Source organism: Podarcis tiliguerta (genome assembly GCF_965153285.1).
Source record: "Podarcis tiliguerta genome assembly, chromosome: 1".
NCBI classification, from domain to species: Eukaryota; Metazoa; Chordata; class Lepidosauria; order Squamata; family Lacertidae; genus Podarcis; species Podarcis tiliguerta.
This window is the reverse complement of record NC_139534.1, coordinates 84968487-84989285: the sequence shown is the minus strand read 5'-3', so window position 1 is coordinate 84989285 and position 20799 is coordinate 84968487. Positions and strand designations below refer to the sequence as shown.

The following is a 20799-nucleotide window of genomic DNA, read 5'->3' as shown; positions in this document are numbered from 1 at the left end:
CAAAGAGTACAAATGCACACTCCTGGAATCTGGCTACTTTCAAATTTCAAAAACAAATGAATTATGTTTCTATCCCTTCCTATTTTATTATGGACAACAACTTCCACATAAAGTTTTGGCAAGAGCAAGAGGAGACTGCCTGGCACAGTGCCCACGGTTCATTAGGAACACTTATGTGGCCTTGGAAAACTCCAGATGCTGCTTCAGGGCTCCCTGCCTTAATCTTTCTGCCCTTCTGTCACTTTGCTGAAATATTAGCATTCTTGGACATCAGAATCATGAAAGTGCAGATTTTGGCTGCTGTTCTGTTGCAAAGTTCTAGGTGACCTTAAGGATGATTCGTGACCTTTTAGATCCATTCACAAGCTTGGATCCAGCCACTATCCATCAGGGGGCTCAATTCCAAGGAAAAATGTGTTTATTTATGTATATTGTATTTATCGTTTCTTAATTATGTTATTTAAAATAGTATTATTCTTTTAGTAGTAGTAGTATTGTTTAGTTTTTAATGTGGAATTTGTATTTTATGTTTACGTGAACACACACAAACGCACACACACAAACACACTTCTCCCACCTCCCTCCCCAGATATGTAAACCACTTAGAGATTCCTGCTGAAATGAGAAGCTTAACTTTATATACTTCTAAATCATTCAGATCCTGTCTACAGGTGCTTCCCACTCTACAAATGAAATGACAATAGCAGCAGATGAGAGCACAGAAAACAATGGAAAGGGTTTGCGTCTCTCATCTCCAAGCAAGCCATTCCTACGGCAGGGCCTTCCCTACGGGGCTGCTCACTTCATGGAAAGAGGATGTGGAGAGGGAAGGGAAGGGAAGAGGGGGAAAGGGAACCAATGGAGAAAGAGAGAACGAGCCTGGCTTGATCTCCCTTGCCTTCAGGTCATCAGCATTGTAGAAGCTAACATGAACAGAGGGCACCATCCAGGACTCAAACAACATCTGCAGGATCTTTTGGGCCACAGAGTCAGTGATGAGATGGAAGTGAAGAGGGTTCTTCCTGCCAAGGAAGGAAACAGTTAATGCTTGCAATAGTTGAAAGCAAGATGCGAAATACATCCAATTCCCTCATTTTGCACACACACCCCCAAGCAGCAGCTGATGCCTCACTATGCCACATACAGAACCCTGGCAGCTGCATTTAAGTGGAAAAGGATGGGGTCAGAGGACCCTAACTAGTCTTCACTTGTTCTATCTTTCCCCAGCAGACCCAGAACTGCAGCTTGGAATCAAAAGTGCAGAAAGGCATCCTATTCTAACCCCGTCTTCAAGTCCTGGGAAACTCAGAAGCCTCCGCTACCTGCTCAAAAGAAGAGCAGCCTTCCCCACCCCCTCCAAGGTTACCTGTGGAAGAGGATGGATTTCACCAGGGTGACGACATCCCGACTTGCATTGTATCCAGCACAGACAATTGCAACGTGGAGAAGCTGCCCAGAAACACAAAGATGCCGTCAGGCCTGGCCCCCCATCCACACTTCACGGCAAGAGATCCTCTCCCCGCTTCCCCTCCAAGCGGAGCTTCCAGAAGCCGCTCCCCACAATACATGCAAAATCCACCTGTCCTGCCAGGGCCCTTTCTTCTTCATCCAAGTCAGTAAAAAAGGATGAGCAGAGAGTTCACTTTTCCCAGAGCAAAATGGGTAATACAAAACGTTGATGCAAAACCAACCAGAGTTAGAAATGGACATAGAAACCAGGCGCAAGCAAGGACCGCCTCCTTGCCCTCAGGGGATTATCATACCAACACATATCTTAGGGTTCAGAAAAGCATTACATTGCAAAATAAATATCACGGTACCTACAGCAGGAAGCGGGAAGAGTGGGAATTATATGGCTACACCTATTATCTTAGGGTAAGGGCAGCCAATGTTACAGCCTCCAGAGGTTGGGAATTACACCTCCCACCACTCCCAACCATTCTAAGCTGGCTGGGGATGATGGGATATGTAGTCCAAAACCTCTGGAGGGCACCATGTAGGCTACCCCCATCTTAGGGAACGTAACAGGTTCAGGAGCCTGAACAACAACACGCCTCTTGCTGTGCGACCCTTCTACAGTTTTGCCAAAACTATTTGCCTGCAAGGTGCCTTGGCAGCCAGTTAGGACATCGCCTTTACCTCGCACTTCTGAACCATTCTCTGCTTGAGGCAGCCGGTGCTGTTGTCCCTTCCATCCTGGTCCTCTATGAACTGCGCTCCCTGCTGGCTGCTGTCCGTCCCATCCACAGCCTCGTCCTGCATCTGAGACTGGCTGAGTTGCAGCCTCAACAGCTGGTTTTCCTCTTCCACTTTCTGTACTTGGGACACCAAGGCCTCGTGGTTAAGGTATCGGCTTGACTGTTCCCCAAAGCAAGGCGGGAGCAGGAAGGAGCATCCATCTATAGAGGGGATTCCCGCCCCCCCAGGAAAAGAAAACATAAATAGGGGAGTGGTGAGAGAAGGAGGAGGATGCATAGTCACTGAGCCTTTTGCACATACTTCAGTGAAACTAGAAGGACAAGTGGGAAGAAGGATGAGAGCAGGAACAAATATTTTATGCAGGTTTCTTGAATTCATATAGCAAGGTTGCAAAGTTCCAGCACTATAAAATATTCCCCCTATCTCTTTGCATAGTCCTACAATTTCCTTTTTTAGATTCAATTATATTAATTCCACCGGCTATCTTTCTCTGCAGTCAATTGGACTTAATATTAATTTAAGACTATTCAATATGAAGCTGAATGCTGCTCCTCAAGTGGGTGAATGTGAATCTGAACACTCAAGAGTTAATGTACAGTATCACCCCACACCATGAATGAGATGGGCAAGAAAGAAGAGAGTGGCATAACAGGAAGGGGCATAGCTCTGCCTCTAGCTACTCCATTCATAACTTTGCGGCCAGAGAGTAGTACTGTATCAATGCAACCTAAGAAAACAATATTCTGAAAACCCAGCACTCATTCCCTCTGTAATGTATTTTCTGGAGAGATCTGCCACTGACATCAGCAAGGGAGGGGGAAGGAGGCAACACCCTCAAGCCCTCTCCAGCGAAGACTCTCTAACGGCCATAAAGGCAACTGCCAGGGAGAAGAACCACACAACGGATGGAGCCCCAGCACTCCCAAGGTGAACATTATTACCAGCTCCAAGCCTGGATTGATCCAAGGAGGGCTTGCTCAGAATACTGGTCCTCTGCGAAGAGAGCCCACAGGTGCAAGGGAAAAGGGTCTTTTTGTAAGTTCTAGTGTAGAAGATCCAAAGGTTTACAAGCTGCCTTGAATGCTAAGAAGCTGGGAACTAAATATGCTATTTAGTGATTGTTTTTAAATTTCCCAAATTGGAAATCTGGCCCATTCTTCATCATATATGAGAGGGATCAGTTCCTATGTGTTTGGGCTATGAGAAAATCAAATACATCCAAGCAAGGCAGTGGAACCATCCTTCTGTCACCTTAATGTCTGACGGTGGTGGACTCTCTTTCATGGAAGGCTTTTAAACAGAGGTTGGGTGGCCATCTGTCGGGGATTCTTTAGCTGCAATTCCTGCATTGCAGGGAGTTGGACTGCATGACCCTTGGGGTTCCTTCCAACTCTACAATTCTAGGAAAGCTTTCCTAGTCCTATTACGCAGGAGGAAACAGAGGTCACCCTCTGCCCAAAGGTCTCAAAGTGAGTTGGCAGTATAGTTGCAATTCCACTCTGGAGTCCCAGCTCCCACCCACGTGTACAGATGCCACAGGGCAAATCTGTGGCACATGCTTTCATCACACCACCACCCTTCTGTTGTCCATGGGCCACCCTTGCCCTCACTCACACTCCAGATTACCCATAAAGAGGTAGAGCCATGAGATCAGGAAGACCAGGGTCACTGTGGCAAGCAGCAGCTTCAGCTTCCCACGCCAGGGGCACAGCATGATGGTGGCAAAGGTCATGTGGGCAGGCCTAGCCGCACCGGAGCCAGCATCCTACACCCTGCAAGAGAAGAACAAAAGAGTGAACCAAAAATGTCAACCGGCGGAATTGATCCTCAAAATGGAAACGGAGGACTTTGCTAGACTTGGCTTTCCAGAACCAGCAACAGCAGCAGCAAGCAGCTGAAACATTTGCCCCCAACTTTGGGTAAAATGGGCTTTGTTCTGATGTGAGTCCACAGCCTATGCATTTTGAACCAGGGAAGTCTCCTGATTTGAGGTCAACAGCCACATCCTCCTCTCCCATGAAGCCTCCCCAGTCGCGGGGGCCTCATTCATTCTCCAAAATGGCCAAGGGTGTCTTGAAACATGCTGGAACTGCAAAAGGTGTCACCAGGACTTCTAATAGCATTCGTGGGCACTGACAGCAAGCTGACGATCACATCTGAGGAAGCCTAGGAGTCCTCTCTTGAGTCTCACCAGCCAGGATTTGGAAAAGCAAAAAGGATCCTACTCTTTCAACTCCCTTGGCTTAGCAGTAGATAATTTCCCAGTAGGAACTTGCCAAACAAAACTCCTTGAACTCTCAGCTGTGTGCTTCTTTCACCCTAATCAGCACCTGAGTCATCCAAGCTGAACCCAGTTCTAGAAACGCACGGCAAAGGGTAACATGAAGGTCTCTTGTTTTAACATATATTGCTGAAAATGATGCACACAGAGAAGACTTAACCCCCATAGAGGAGATGTGCCATGCACATCTTCAAGAAAAGCCCCTGATATCAAGAGGTTCTCCAGACTCACAGCCCTTGCCACTTAACCCAGCACTCCTTTGTTCAGCAGAGGCAATTCACTAATACAGTGGTACCTCGGGTTACATATGCTTCAGGTTACACACTCCGCTAACCGAGAAATGGTGCTTCAGGTTAAGAAATCATGCTCCAGCGGCGCGGCGGCAGCAGGAGGCCCCATTAGCTAAAGTGGTGCTTCAGGTTAAGAACAGTTTCAGGTTAAGAACGGACCTCCGGAACGAATTAAGTACTTAACCCGAGGTACCACTGTACTTTCTTCCCAAGAGAAACTTGCAGCCCAGAGTAAGAACAGCAGCCAGTACAGGTCATTGGAAACAGTGTTTGGTTTGGAGATAAGGTAGATGTCCTTGCTCAGCCATGAAGCTCACTGAGTGGCCTCTCGTAAAACATTATCTCTCAAACTACCTCAATTCACGGAATTTTTGTGGGGACAAGAATTCCAAAGCACTTTATTATGCTGAAAAGGGCTACAGAAGCGATAAAATTAATACCTGCATTTCTGTTTAACAGCTTGACCAGAGCAATCTTGCGCTACTAAACCCTGGTCTGATGAAAGACAGATTTATCAGTGTGTGCATGGCTCAAACCCTGTTTTCAAAGTTAGGGCCCGGCTCTGCAGTGAATTAAAATAAAATAAAATTTCTGCAAAAACGCATAGAACAACTTCCTCAGAGTTACAAACAGAGAGCAGGGCAGGAAAATTAGGAGCTGGGACTTTCCAGATAAGAAGATATAAATTGATGTTCAAAGCAAAGACAGAAAACTGAGAAATGACTACTCTTATGCAAGAAAGGAGATTCCGACTAAACAGAAGGAAGAACTTTCTGATGGGAAGAGCTGTTCGACAATGGAACGGACTTCCTCAGAAGGTGGTGGACTCTCCTTCCTCTGAGGTATCTATGCAGAGGTCGGATGGCTATCTGATCCTCAGGGTCGCTTCCAACTCTACAATCCTATGATTCTGTGCAACGAGCTTTTCTCATGTCATCAGACTTTGGGCACCTCCTGGGGGTCAGGGGTCAGGTGCATATTTTCCATTCACAAGCTCTCTGCAGTACAAAACAGGCAAGATAGACACTCCAGCTTGTGGTGGTCATTTGCTTGGCAACAGGACTGACTGGGCAGGCACAAAGCTGTGCAACCTACATGGGTGACTCTGAACCATGAGCTTAACAGTGTACCAGAGAATAGGCACTTCTCTTTCCCCTGGATACCTTCCATGGTCCCAAAGTTTTACTCTGCAGCATCATAATGAGAGCACAGAAGAACGGCAATGTGGAGATGCTATCGGAACTGTGATGCAAACCAAGAGAAAGGAACTCAAAATCAAGAGTGCAAAGAAGCTACTCTGTGCCTTCCTGCCTGAATTAGTAGCAGAGCGAAAGGCAACGGTGGCAGTGCATAAATGGCTGGACCGCCACAAACCAACAAGCAAAATCTCCAGGTTGCTTATGCTTCAGGTGCGCCCTAGTGTGCAGTCCTGCAGTCTTCACTGTGCCCCAGATTGGTTGTACTTCAAATGGGTGCTGATGCATAACTGAGCTGCTGACATCTGAACCTCACGGCTGACACAGAACTTGGTGTTCTGGCGGCAGGAGCGATATCAGTGTTGAGTCAGAGCGCACTGTGCTGTTCCCAGTTTGAGAGCGCTCCTGCCACTTCCTGCCACCTTGGTGCTTCAGACAATGCGCGTGCGCACACACACACAGCCTTTGATGCTGGCAATGCAATTGCAAATGTTCCAGAATCAGCAGCTCCCTTCAGTGATGTGAGGCAAGCTGTGTGTATACCTCGGCTGTTCTATTTGGCAGTCTGCAGAGTCAGCTATATGGAAGCCACATTTAAGCTTATTTCCAATAACTACCACATTCAAGTTTTCTAAAACAAACACAACAGGTATTAAAATCCAACAGAATAAAGGGAATGTCAGACAACACGGGGAAAGGCAAGAGGAAATGATTGAAGGAGGGGGGACACACAAAGCAAGCAGGGCCTTTTAGCTTCAAAGCTAAGTTTCATCTCTGCCATGTGATTTTATACTGCCTTCGCTTATTTTTGTTGCTAATATGTATATGCTGTTATTTTATGAATTTTAGCTGGGGGGGGGGGTTAAATTCCTTGACCATGTAAGCCATACTGAAAAGCAGCAGGATGTAAATATCTAAATAAATAATATTTTAATGGAAGAGGAAAAACAAGTAACCTGTGGCCCTCCAGATGATGTTCAATTCCCATCAGTCCCAGCTCGAATGGCCACTAGTAAGAGATGATGGGGAGCTATAGTCCAGCAACAACTGAAGGAACAGGGTTAGCTACCCTTGCATTAAGGAATGGGAGACAATTTTAACCCAAGAGGCACAATTAATTCTCTCCTGCATAAGCCTCACTGAAATGAGCACCATGTCAATGGAGAGCGTGAAAGAAAACATCCTGGCTGCTGGTTCCCCATCTTTACCCATGGAATTTGGGCCTTTGGCCCCCAGGCACCAACATGTCTTAGGGAAGCCCTGATCTGATATACCGTAGTCCCTAGCAAAGCTGTCTTGCAGATCTCACATTAAGTGGGCCCATCAGTAAAAACCATCAGACGATGAACAGATGCTGCAGACTTGGGCTGCACCTTTTAATTGACAGAGCATCGGAAAACCAACAGAGCCAACGGAGACCAACTTTAAATCTATGAACATTTTAAACAAGTGGGACTGTGAGTTAAGGGAATAGCACTTTGGGGCAATGTTGGTGTGCCATTCATTTGGCTAATGTGTAACTAGCTTTATACACACACACACACACACACACACACACACACCTTACACTTCACTATCTCATTAATAAACCTAGATTTGGCTTTGGGTAATACACCTATTTATTTAATTTATATTTAATTTCTTACATTTATACCTCACTCTTCTTCTATTATGGAACCCAAGGCAGCATACATGCAGTCTGGCAGGAGGGACCCATCCAGGCACTGAGCAGAATCAGGCTTGTTTAGCTTCAGCAAGGTTGTGGGCTCATATGCCTTCAGACCATACCTTGGGTCAACTGACAGCTGATCAATCAACTAATAATTCTTTTAATTTGGTGAACAACCCAACCGTGAGCAAAGCCCCTGGATTTAAATGGGGAAATGCTGTGGAATTAGTAGTTTCCAGTCATATCAGAAAATGGGTACATGCACAGAGCTGTCAGAAATCTCCAAACAGAACGGTAACATAGAAATTCATTATCTAGACTTGGAGGCATCTTTCCCCATGCCCATAAGTGGCTGAATCCAGTCTCTTTCTCCAGTGACTGGCAAGCATTAAAGGGAAGCAAGAGTTTCTCATGTGATTTTTTTCCAGCTTAGCATCCTGCTGTTCACAAAGCTAATCCTTAAGCCCTCCAGTCTCCAATGCGCCTGCTGCATTCCTCAGAGACCCATGAGGCAATTACCAACCAGACAGAGGCTCCATTTAGGTTGAAGGGTCACTGGCTAAACCAAGTGGAAAACGCATTCATGACTGTTCCCTGATCTTCCTCATTTCCCTGCTCACCGGAGTGCAAAGGCATCAACATCTGTACCTTCCCATTAACACCGTGTGTCTAAAACAAACAAACAAAAAACCCTAGCCCAGACAGCCTCTCATGGGTTCCATGTCTTACTTGCATATATGTAAAATGCAAGAAGACCAGACAGCCTTTGCCATTTGCCTCTTATGGAAGAGAGTGAGACAACACAGGCAAGAAGGCACAAACTAGTTATTTATTCATTTATTTTGCAAAGGAACAGGGAAAGCAACTGCTATAATCAGTGCATTAAGAGGAGGAGAAGACATTGCTGTGCGTTTGCCTCCTTAAAACTTTTACAGAACCAACTCCAAGCACCACAGATCTGTTACCCAGCATTGCTTCAAAGGGTGGGTGGGGGAGCCCAGATTTTGTTGTAAAGAACATAAGCCTTGGGGTGATATGTGGAGAGAAGAAGAGAGGGTGCATGGGTGGAGTCTACCATATTCACAAACAACGATTCCCACAGCCTAACATGCTATTGTGGTGCATATTCTTTGAGGGCCCCTATTTGAACAGCACTGTAGGGTTTATTTCCTATTATACAAGATGTGCAACTGGGTTTGTGGACCAGGTTATGATTTCCTAGCACTTCAGTCCCCCCCCCCCCCAGGGTAGAGTTATAAGCCACACCACCCAAGCAGATAGCCCTCATTAGCAGCAGCCTGTAGGAACAAGGTGGCCATATCAAAGGCAGCCGCATTCATACTGTGATCTGGAAAAGCCTGTGCTTCCTTGAAAAGGGCTCCTCAGCAAAAGGATCAGGAAAGAAAGACAGGATTTCCCATCACAGACAATCTTGTGCTGTAATGTACATCTGTAGTAGTGTGAAAGCCCTGAATATAGGAAGCTTACAAACCACCATTCTAAGGTTGAGTTTAAAACCCAGTCACTCCCATCTTGCCCTGCATTCTCCCTGTTTTGTTGCTCTTTTTAATTTTATTACATTTATAGCCCACCTTTCTTCTGTCCAGGCACTGCCCAGAGCCAGACCTCTTTAGCTTCAGCCAAGTGGTGGTCTCATACGGTGCCTTGGGGCCATATCCTGGGGACTATGTGACTTCCATGGCAAGGACTTTGGAGACAGGAACCCAGCTCCTAAGCTTTATTGTACAAGACTGTTACCTGTCCCCAACTCTTGGGACGGGGCTGACTTCAGCTCCAAAGTTCTAAAAGAGGTTTTTAGAAAATTAAGAGCAGTTAATTATAAAGCGGGTGACTCTTGGTGGGGAAGGGTGTCTTTCTTGGAAAAAAGGGTTTTGCCTTTTATAAAATAACAGTTGAGATTCTGCCTGCAAGTGAGCTTTCCAGTGGTATTTGACTGTGTAAACACATCCACATACTATCAGCGATAACTATGCTAAAGCAAGGGGAGTTATGCTACAAGCTGAAGGAATGCAACGTGTGTGAATAACTCCCAATTTTATTCAGGCTGCAAACTCCAAGGGATCAGGTTGAACTTTTGTAGCCTCATTAGTTTGCCCAGTAAGCTGTGGATTCCAAGGCAAATGAGAAGAGCTTCCCACATCTCTACTTCACGCTACAAAGCTTAATCTCTCACTGCCGAGAGAAGCATATTGTTAGTGTTTAGGTATCCAAAATGCCAGATTCCCAGGATGTGTATGGACATGTTGGCGAGGCCCCTCTGTCAGGTTCTAATCCCGTAACTTTGTTCCAAGAGAAAGGCAATGCCCCATAGCTTGATCACTGCCCCACAACCTAACATCCTAGATAAGAACGGCGAAAAGCATTCACATATTGCCTTTCCACCCCCATACACTGGAATCTCTTGCAAAAGGGCTGCCTTGCTCAAGAAGCCTATTAGTGTGCACATCAGATGAACATCACTGGTGCATGCATCCACTCACTTTGCTGAACACAGTGCAGATTCATGTTCTTTTTATTTATAACACATGTCCAGAAAAGGAAGGCAAACGGCCACGTAAACATTTAGGAAAAGGAGTTGCAAAAAGGCCATAAAGCCACTTGTGTGCTAATATTAATTATTCATATGGCTCCTGGGCAAGTGACAGAATAATGACTCCATGCCTGAGATTTGCATTAACAACAGCTGGAGGTTGTGCAGGAACCTTTCTTTAGTCATAGGACTAAAAAAAAAAGAAAAGGCCTGGATTACTAGCCAGTCATCCATTCAGAGCCCTTGTGCCTATTAATGCACAGAACTTTTGATGAGTCTTTAGAGTTGGAGGAGGGGAGAGAAGGTGTGTAAGGTCTGTAGGCAAAGGAACTGCTCTCCATACCCTTTGTAAGGATTGCTCAATGAAAGGGACATGCAGCGCTGCTGTTCAAACAAATAATGAAGCCCATCACACAGCAGGGGATTGATTCACTGTGACACAACTGCAACCCCTTCCTATGGAGGACCCCTGCAGTGCCCAGATGCAGAGGGCCCCAAATCCTCACACATCCTAGAAACAAGACAAGCAACTTTGAGGAGCCTTTTAAGTGAGGCTGCCTGGATATAGGTCAGGTGCACTGAGCTGGGGTAGAAGCTCTAGAAAGCAGCAAGTGCCAGCATGACACCCAGTTTCATAATCCCTTCTCCTGCTGACATCATCATTGCTGGAGGGCAACACCAACTGCTGAAACCCTGCTTTCTTGATCTTTCCAATAAAACCACTGTGCCAGCTAGATGCAATAGAAATATCTGTAAGTGTCAGGAGAAGACTCACGGGCTGTGCACCCTTCACCCTGTCTATGCAGATCTCGGCCTAGAGGAAGGGGGATGAAAGATGAAAGTGATAGTTTGGGGGAAGGAAATAAGGAAAATAAGAGAAGAAATTACAGAAGATAGGTAATATATATATTCACTTGAGAGGCATGCAGAGGAAAGGAAAACAAAAGAAAAAGCTTTCATCAGCAAATGCGGAGGACATCACAATACTTCCAGAACAAATGTTTGTACTTAGCTTGAGAAAAGCGAAGTGATGGGACACCTCTGCCACAAGGAAAAAGCTCAAGCAAAGAACTTCAAAAGATGGCTCAGTAGAAAATGATGCCAGTAATTGCCAGCAGATTGTGCCAAATTCTGCCTCCACCCTGGCACCATTTCATGACTGGTTCTGCCCCCCCCCCCGCACCACCATTTTGTAGCTGGTGGGCCTCAGTAATTTTCAGCCGTCTCAAGTGGGCTTTAGAGTTGGAAAGTTTGAGGACCAACCCCTGTTCTAGGAGACACTGCCTTACACCAAACGGCTACAGGATCATACAAAACTGGCTAATTATGAAGAGGACTGGAGGATATTCCTAATTCTTAGGAAAGGCTATAGTAGATCAGTAGCAGATCACACACTTTGCATGTAACCCCTTCCCTGTCCAATCAATCATTTGAACCACCAGCTCAGGGTGATGCCTTGCAGAGGCAGTGCCAATTAATGTGGGCACCCCTGAACAGAGGCACCAATGGCCAGTCTTCCATGAACCACCCTTTGCTGTTATGCACACAGGTCCCAATATCAAGTTTATTAAAAGCACATTACCTAGCTATTGAGTGGAAACAGCGCCTTAGATGTTACCAATAACAAGGCAACCCCTGCCCGTTCTAATCTAAAAGATGTGACACAAGAGGGGTGGGGGAGGTTGAGGTTGGGAAGAGGCAAGCAACGTCTGGCAGCAGCGAAGTTACAAAGTTCTTCCGATCAGCTTGAATGAGAAAGGGAGGGAGAGGCGGAACCAGACAGCTGGTCTCTTTGAGGTAACCAAACATTAAGAGGTTCCCAGGAGGTGTACAACTGCTGGTGGGTCCCTTTTTTGTTCAGTCCTGTTCGAAACCCGCCACACACACAAACACACTCACTCATTCACAAAAGGGGTTTAGGAAGAAAACGAAGACCTAACCTGCGCCGCCCACCTTGTGAGTGAGCGGGTCGCCAGAACCGCGCGGGCGCGACGTGCCCTTCACGGGCCAGTAAACTGAGCTGCTGGGAAAGAGGAACAAGTGAGCTATCGGGGGAACGAATGCCGCTGCTGGGGCGGCTTCATACTAAAGAGATTAAGGAAGTTTCAAGGGTCCTGGAAACCAACTCAATAGAGAGCGCACTTTCACTGGATGCTGGGGCGGGGGGGGGGCGAGTGTGTGGCTGTGGGTAGAATTCTGCACACCTCCGTAACTGCGCACGCACACCGCCCCCACCCCGACCACCCCCACCGCGGTGCCGTGCGCTCTGCGCCCCCGGGGCAGTGCCTTCCGCCACCCTGATTACGCGCGAGGTAACAAGCAAGGACGCAGCGCGATCTCTCGCCGACGGAGAAGCTGGTGGGAGGCGCCACCGGTGTTGCTTCACAGGGACCTCCGAGCCTCTGCATCTGGCCCGACGATCCTCTCCCCTCCTCCACTTTCCTTCCCACCTGCTGCAGGCGCTCCCAGCAAGCCCAGGTGTCCTTACCCGGCTCTTGTCCTCCGTCCGCCGCCTCCCCCCGGCCCTGAGCTTTACGCGCAGCCCACAGACAGCAGCGCCCTCTTCTACGCTCCCTCTGCCCTCTTTTCCTTGCTTGCACACGCCTCCCTTTGGGATCAGTCACTTTCCTCTCCCCTCTTTTGTTAATTCCCGGAGCCGGGGCCTGCCCTCCCCTCCCCGGAAGGCGAAGAACAAAAGGAAAGCCCACAAAAGAAAAAAGGTTACATTAACTTTCTGCTCAGCCATCGCAAAGTCGCCCAGGGCAAAGGGGAAGCCGCCTGCTCCGCCTCCCCTCGCCCCCCCCCTTACCTTGACTCAGCCGAGCTGCCCCTTCCTCCCCTCCGGTAAGTTGAGGCAAGAAAAAACTCGCATCGCCACCGGATGGCTCAAGAAAAGCGCCGCCACTGCTAGAAGTGCCAAAAATAAAGTAAACACAGAGGGTCACCGCTGCCCACGTGAGAAGCGGCGCGGCGTCCCGGGAGCTCCGAGAAAAGAGCCTCGGCTGGGAGGAGGGGGAGGCGAGAGAAAGTGGCGGCAATTAACTCCGCAAGCGCCGGGGCTGACCCCAACTCAGGACGCCTGGCAGCAGCAGCAGGGTCCAACCCGGATGTGGGAATCCTGCTGCTTGCGGGGGGAGGGGTGGGAAGCCCCCGGGACCTGAATCCGGCAGTCAGCCGAGCCTGACCTGAAAACCCAACTCTCGGGTTAGTTCGTCCTATAAAGAATTAACACGGCGGGTCCCTGCCCTAGAATGACATGCTCGCTGCACTGTTTGAATGGCACCTGCTCATGCCCATCTAGTTTCCTCTTACTGTTTTTATAACACACACTCGTGCATGTTTACACAGAGGTAAGTCCCGCTGCATTCAATGGGGCTTACTTCCCAGTATTTACCAGGAATAAATCTCACTGGGATCAAGCCTTTGTTGTTGGTGTTTTGTTGTGTCCTACTCTTCGTGACCCCATGGACCAGAGCACGCCAGGCAACTTTTGAGGAAAGATGGCTAGGAGTGAGCTTTTTCTTTTTCAATAAAGAAAGACGGAACTCTTGTATCGCGGGTTTCCCACAAGCATCTAGTTAGCCACTATGAGAACCAGATGCTGGACTAAGCTGGGCCACCGGGCTTTTCTGTTCTTACGATACACCAAGATCTATGGCCGTGCAAAGAGAGAGATGCATCGAGTGTGCCTGTTTGCCCGCAGGCGAGGTTGGAGAGGCTTCTCCAAAAATAATCAGCTCCGGTCACCTTTTTTCTGTCCTGCTTGAAAATAAAAGCGTCCGGGGGATTCATCAAAGCCCCATCCACCCGAAAAGGTCTCGAAGAAACAGGAGCGGCTAAAGATGGAAGCGCGTTCTTCTTATCTAGGAGCCTCCGGCCGGGAGACTCAGAGACAACGCGCGCCGTGCCGAGGACCTGGAAGGAGCCCGGGCGACGAGCCTGCAGGAATGCCAACTATGCGGAGGCTGCCTGTACCTGCAGCTGCTCCCTTGCTGATGGCCCCCGGCCCGCACGGGGAGGAAGAGAAAGAGATTCTCCTCCAGCATCCGCGAAGAAACGAGCAGCGCTCGAGAAAAACCATACCTGGGGCGGAGAGGGAAACCAGCTTCACCGCCTCCCTTCACGCCCCGGTACAAGCAAGTGCAGACCCGCCTGCACTCGCGGGCCGTCTGGGCCTTCGTACCAGCGAGAGCGAGACGCAGAGATGTCTGCCCCCAGGCTACCATTTATTTCCATTACAAAACTGCAACGACAAGGAAGCTCTCGGGGAGTTTTTCCAGCTAGTTTGCAGACCCACCTTTAACGGCTCTAAAGGGAGGTGGGGTGTTCATTGTACAAAGAAACTAGTAACTCCTTTCCAGTTGTCACATTCCCAACAAACATGCATAGAAGAAGGGTGCAGGTCTGGCCCTAGCCGAGGGTGTGAACAATCAGAGGAGAGCAGAGGGAAGATATTAAAAGCAGTGAAATGTATCTTCTAGTCAAACAGTTTTTGTATGTTGTGGGCAGAGGCGGGGAGAAGATGGACAAAGTTTCTTTTGTGGAATGCATGACTTCTACAGGACAGGCCATTTCTGAATTTTCCCTCTCCAAGAAACGCAGCAAGAGCGAGGGGGTGGAGAATGCTTTTAGGGAAAGGTCATTAAGCGTGCAGCTCGGCTGGAGCCACACATTAGAGATCCGAAGACACCCGTAAGCGTGCACGTGCGCATAGTAATATGATGGTTTACACATGCATCCATAGGCACATAATTTAGTGCAGTAGCTGCAGAATCATGAATATGACTGACAGATGAAAACCCCTTGGCCAACTTTTTTAGGACACAGAAATGTGCTCTCCCATGTATACTTGCAAAGTGAAGCAAAGCACCACATACGCATGCGCACACAGAGCTTTTGCACATTAACAAGTACTTTTGCTCCTATCCATTACCACCACGTATGTCAGGGCCTGTGCCAAGTTAACTCAAAGGCAGAAACAACCCTTAGGAAATGTAAGACAAGACCTTTCTGTGATGGGTTAGATTTTTTACTTCCCCTATGATCCTCTCTTGTGCCAGACAAAATAGTAGGCTGGCATAAATCACACAAGGAAGAGGGAAATCAAGGGACCAGAGGTCTCCCAACTCCTGCACCTTCAGTTCTAAGGAATCCTTTTGTCCCAAGAGAAAATCCTTCTCAAACCTCACCATATTAATTGGCTCCTTTTGTTATTCCTGGCTGGAATCTATCCTTCCTCAGCAGCTTCTTGCTTGCACTGGGCAAACATTGGCAGCAACAGGATGAGGAGCTTCCCAATAATGGCATTCTTTGTTACCAACTTACTATTAGAAGGATGTAGATGAAACTGTTCACAGCATGTGACTGTTTTTGCTGCCCTACAGCCCCTCACTTCACGGGCTCTTTATAGCAAGCAGCCACAAAAGGCAGGTAGCCTTAAAAAAACACACCTCAAATCTCTATTTGTTATTGCTATTATGCTACTTAGGTGGTGTGTGTGTGTGTGTGTGTGTACACACAGAAACACACACCCCACAGATCAGTTTTGGAGCATATTTTTTTTCCATATTCTGAAAGTGTTTTGTTCATCCACACCAAATTACAGAGCCAAACATGTCTTGGGAGGCTGCCTTTTGCTCTTCCCTGTTCAATACTATACAAAGTGAACGCTTATTGGAAAACTGAGGCATTGAAATCATGCAGCAGCACAACACCATCCAGAAAACCTTCCCTATAAACTAACAGGATCAGGGCACATAACTCATGCCTAAATTCACACCACTGCAAGTACCAAAATTGAAGTATTCCATCAATTGGGGGAGGGCCAGAATTTGCTTTTACAGTTCAAGTCTATTGTGCTAAAGCTAAGAATACAAGATGAGCCCTGCTGGATCAGAGCAAAGGCCCATCTAGTCCAGCTTTCTGTTGTCATAGTGGTCAACCAATGCCTGTGGGACTGCTCTGGCGGGAAGGTAAACTGTGTTTCCATGCGCTGCTCTGGTTTGCCAGAAGCGGCTTAGTCATGCTGGCCACATGACCCAGAAGCTGTATGCCAGTTCCCTTGGCCAATAAAGTAAGATGAGCGCCGCAACCCCAGAGTCGTCCGTGACTGGTCAGGGGTCCCTTTACCTTTTTAATGCCTGTGGGAAGCTTGCAAGCAGGTCATGAGAGTAATACTCCTCTCCCGCTCATGTTCCCCAACAACTGGCAATCAGAGACATACTGCCTCTGACATTGGAGCTGATATATAGTCATTAATGCCTGGTAGCTATTGATAGCCTTATTCTCCATAAACAGCAGAGTAGTCAAAAGCAACACATTTTGACTAATTTTGACTCCTATATTTTTTGTAAGCTTAAAATAGCAGGGCGATTGCTACTGACATCTACAGGTGCCAGCTTCTCAGCTAGAAGCAGTAGGTGGAGGCAGGCAGACTACCAGTTCCCTTCACCTTCATCCCTCCAAGGCAAGGGAAGAAGGTTGGCCAAGTGAGTAACTAGTGGAAAAAACAGGGGGAGGGAGGCACAGCAGCTGCTTTCTCTTTTAGAGCCTCACTTAAAGAGACAGGCATAATTTCTGCTTTGAGCACCAAGCAACCTTAGTTTCTTAGACATATTTGCAGGGCACATGGAATGCTTAGACTACAGTCATGACATCTAGAAACCACTTATTTTAAATAATCACATGTGAACTACACTGGGTCTAAATAAATGTTGTCTAAGGAAAGGGGATGTAGACTTTAGCTTTTCAACAGGATGCTCCCCTTTTTCTATACCTAGCCTTGCCCCCAACTGCTGAAGGTCTATCATTTCCCTTCCCACATTCATCTTGGGACATCATGGTTGGCTGGGTTCCCATGCCATTTTACCTTATGCTGCCTGGAGAGGATTGCAGTTCCTCCCATTAATTTGCAATGCTGTAATGGGATACATTCCACAAGGGCAGTTCCTTCTACTTCCGTACTCTTAGAGAATGAAAAGAACAATCAGTACTGAGATTTTGCAAGTCTGCTTGGAACTTGCACCCCTGTCTCTAAAACGCTTTCTGTCATGTAGACCTCCTCAATAAATGACTCCTCCTACATTCAGCTTCTGTGCTTACTCACACCATAATCATTCTTCCTGCATTTGGGCGGGGAGGGGGGGGGCAGGGGGAGAGCACCTAGAATATGCATGCTCATGACCTCAAACAGCTCAGAATATGCAATGGCTAACTTTGTGCCTTGCAATTACGCAGCACACCAACAACATTCCAAAATGCCACTCCGGGTGGAAATTATGCACACATTTAGTGCTGTGGTTTGAAGGGCACAAACAATGGTTCGTAACAACCAGAACTGGTGACTGCTCCCGAAAATATAATACTGGAAATCACCTTGGAATTTAACCTGCCCACAGAATCTCAAATTGTTAAAAGATATAACTGACATCATGATACGTGAGACAAAAGATGGATAACAGCCACAGTTGGCGTTCACATATTTGCATATGGACTGGCATGAATACACAATGCCAGCTGCCCACCCAGTGTCCTCTTTAGGCAGAGTTATTTCTGGCACTGTAGTAACAGTAGCAATACACAAGTCTCCTGTCTGCCTAAGGAGAAGCAACCACACTAAAAATAGGGAAATCTCTATGATTGGGCATGAGGAAAGGTGGTTAAAGCTATCTGCATAGCTCTCCAGTACTTTGCTGGCCAAGACCATTGGCTGTTTCGCCGACAGTGACAGATATGCACACTATATATAGGGGTAGGCACTGCAAGCCTCTAAGTGAGCAGGGGAGAGGATTTGCAAAACCTGGGTCCTGCCAGACCAAGCGTGGCTTCCATGCCAGAAAACTGGAACAAAGACCAGAAGTGCTTGGTAGAGACTGGGTTGCAGGAGGTGTGGTTTAAAATTGTAAGCTTCAAAATTCCTGATCCTGAACAGAGGTATGCACTCTTTATAGTAGCACCATGAGATCCACCCTCAGCCCATGGCACTTTCTCAATAGTATATTGAGAAAGAGGCGCAGGGGTTTTCCTCCCTGCCCCCAATCAACTGGTATAAAATTTTTATGAAAGAAATAAGAATAAATTGTGCTTGAGGAGATTAGGCCAGGATGGGAAACCTCAGGCTAGGAACCAAATGTGGCCCTCCAGGACTCCGTATCAGGCTACACCTGGCCCTCATGAAGTTATTGGGTGTTTCTGCCCAGCTAGAATTGTCATTGAACGCTGCTAATGCCTCTTACTTGCCTAGAGGACAGAGAGTGTACGTATACACTAGCCTACTGCACGAAGGTAAAATCTGCACATTTGTTTTGCCCACTTTTTGCTCTGGCTCCACTATTGGCAGGTTGCCTTCAGAAGGCTGCCCAGGTAGCCCACAGCCTGAAAAAGGCTCCCCAGCTCTGGATTAGACAAGTTAATCCTACCATAAGAAACATCCCTGGAATCAGTGATAAAGAGATTCACAATCAAAATGCTTAGTACAGTAGTAGCTGAGACGAAGTTATACAACATCATATTTTAAATATGTGTCTGGAGAAGCAGAGTTGTATTTCTATTGCACCTCTATCCAAAAGAGATCTGTAGCTCTGACAAAAGAGCCACTAATAATCACATTTCCTGCTAGAAGCAAGATATAGCGAAGTATCAGATGAAGAATTATCTTAGTGCACAGGACAAACAGTGACAAGTATTGCAACTGAGAATCTACAACCCTTTTTTTAAAAAACCCACTGAGTTCTGCAGTGGCTGGTTAGTTAGAAAGGAAGAGCAAATAGATTATAACAGGTTATGACATCGACCGATTAAAAATATATATTTATTTTAATGTATTTAAAATAAAGTATTACATTAATGAATTTCATTGTTTATTGTTTGCTTACTTACTTCCATGGATGGTTGATTAGATTTTTAAATTGTAAGCCACCTTGAGGACTTTTGTCACAGCAGAATATGAATTTAAAAGAATAATAAGAATAGCTTACAGTGACAAGTAGTCCACAAGTGGACTAAGACTCACTCCATATTCATAATATTCATAATAAAAATGTTACAATTTTTCACAGGCTTCCTCATTCTATTGCATTGTTCTCAGAGTTTTTGCGAAAGTTGATGGGGGGGGGGTGTTGTTGTTTTTCAAGGGGGTTGTTGGCAAGGAGAAGCTTAATGTCAGTGTTAGAGCGGTGTGTGCAAGTTGGGGGCAGCAGATGCATATGATTAGGGCAATATGACCCCAATCCACAAAGGAAAGGAGGAATTTAACAACCCAAAGGCAACCCAAACACCATAAATTTAAGGCACATGTAAAAAACTCTACTCCAAAGAATCCTGGGAACTGTAGCTTAAGGATTCTGGGAACTGTAGCTCTGTGAGGGAGTAAGCTACAGTTCCCAGGATTCTTTGCAGTGGGGAAATGTGCTTTGAATGTATGGTGTGTACACAGTCAGACTCAGTTGCTTTACATTGCAATCCTTTTGCATTCCCTTCCTTCCTATTTCTACTTATATCTACGCAAACCCAATTAGAGCTGGGAGGAAAATACAAGACTCACACCGGTATCTCCCAGTTACACATACCATAATCCACATGCGTGGAATTGCAACTTTTGTAGTACAGTGGGATGGAGGTCTTTGCGCATGGGGGAGCCAGTATGCCAGGAAGAAACTCTTCCAATTTATCCCTGCTTGCAGCACGTAGAGTTCATTCCCTGACGCTGGACAGTCCTCACAGACACACACAGGGGCATGTTGCTGAACAAGAAATAGAGAGAATGGAGGAGTGGGGAATTAATAGCAGAAAGCAAAGAAGATCATAAATCCAAATGAAGTGTTGATGGAATCACAAACCACAACCGAGTGGCCTATGCATTTTACAACCTGCTGAGCTGATTTATTCTGGACTGGACTGTCAAGCCCAGAGGTTAGGCTGTGAAACAAATGGGGAAACAAACCCATGGTGAGGAAGAGAATCTCTTCTTCCTTCAATGAGATTTGAAACGGAAAGCTCTCTATAAAAAGGAAAGCGTTCCAGTGCCCCCTCATACTGATCAATAGCCCCAAGGTCTGCGTGGGCCTTATCTAGCCTGTAACTGTATATAGGTCTCACATGATCAAGGGTGCAATCCCACACAGAGTTTCCTAGGCACGAGTCCATTGAACACAGCACTTCTAAATGCATAAAAGGACTGAACTGCAAACTAGTAAACGGACGTCCCTCTGTGTGGTCAACTAATGTAAGGTTCTCCATGAAGAGAGATTCTTTACTGAAATGGAGACTTGTGAACGGTAAGTGAATTGGCCTTGTGCTCTAAAGGATGAATCATAAAAAAAGAAGTCCAAATAAATGAGATTACAGCTTGGGTTGTTGTTTTGTCAGCAAGCTCTTATTCTTTGCTGCATTTTATTAGGTGAAACAGCATTTTGTAAGAGTTTGTTTCTGTTGCATATAAACGTTCTATTATTGTCATTGCTGTTAGATGCCCTGAGTGTGGGATGGGTGATATATAAATTGCTTAGTAAACAGTCATCCTCTGCAGGTTCATTTAAGACATACTTCCTCAATCTGTGTGCATTCTTTCTAGCAGTTTCTTTTGATAGGGAGAACACGCACTTATGCAGAGTGAG

General features: G+C 46.6%; 1 protein-coding gene across 14 annotated transcripts in view; it reads right to left on the bottom strand.

Annotated features, from left to right (window-relative positions):
- LARGE2 (LARGE xylosyl- and glucuronyltransferase 2) overlaps nt 1-20799 on the bottom strand; it is a 46688-nt gene that overhangs the window by 10646 nt on the left and 15243 nt on the right. For 3 of the 14 annotated variants that reach the window (XM_083455566.1, XM_083455560.1, XM_083455570.1), the window contains 4 exons: nt 3826-3971; nt 2140-2399; nt 1367-1449; nt 899-1022 (listed from right to left, as the gene is read on the bottom strand). In XM_083455566.1, coding sequence (XP_083311692.1) covers nt 899-1022; nt 1367-1449; nt 2140-2399; nt 3826-3931 — 573 coding nt within the window. In that variant the 5' untranslated portion in view covers nt 3932-3971. Of the gene's footprint in view, nt 1-898; nt 1023-1366; nt 1450-2139; nt 2400-3813; nt 3972-9227; nt 12972-12995; nt 13406-19752; nt 19927-20799 lie in introns of those variants that run through there. The other 11 variants (XM_083455569.1, XM_083455571.1, XM_083455562.1 and 8 more) reach the window with 10 other exon arrangements.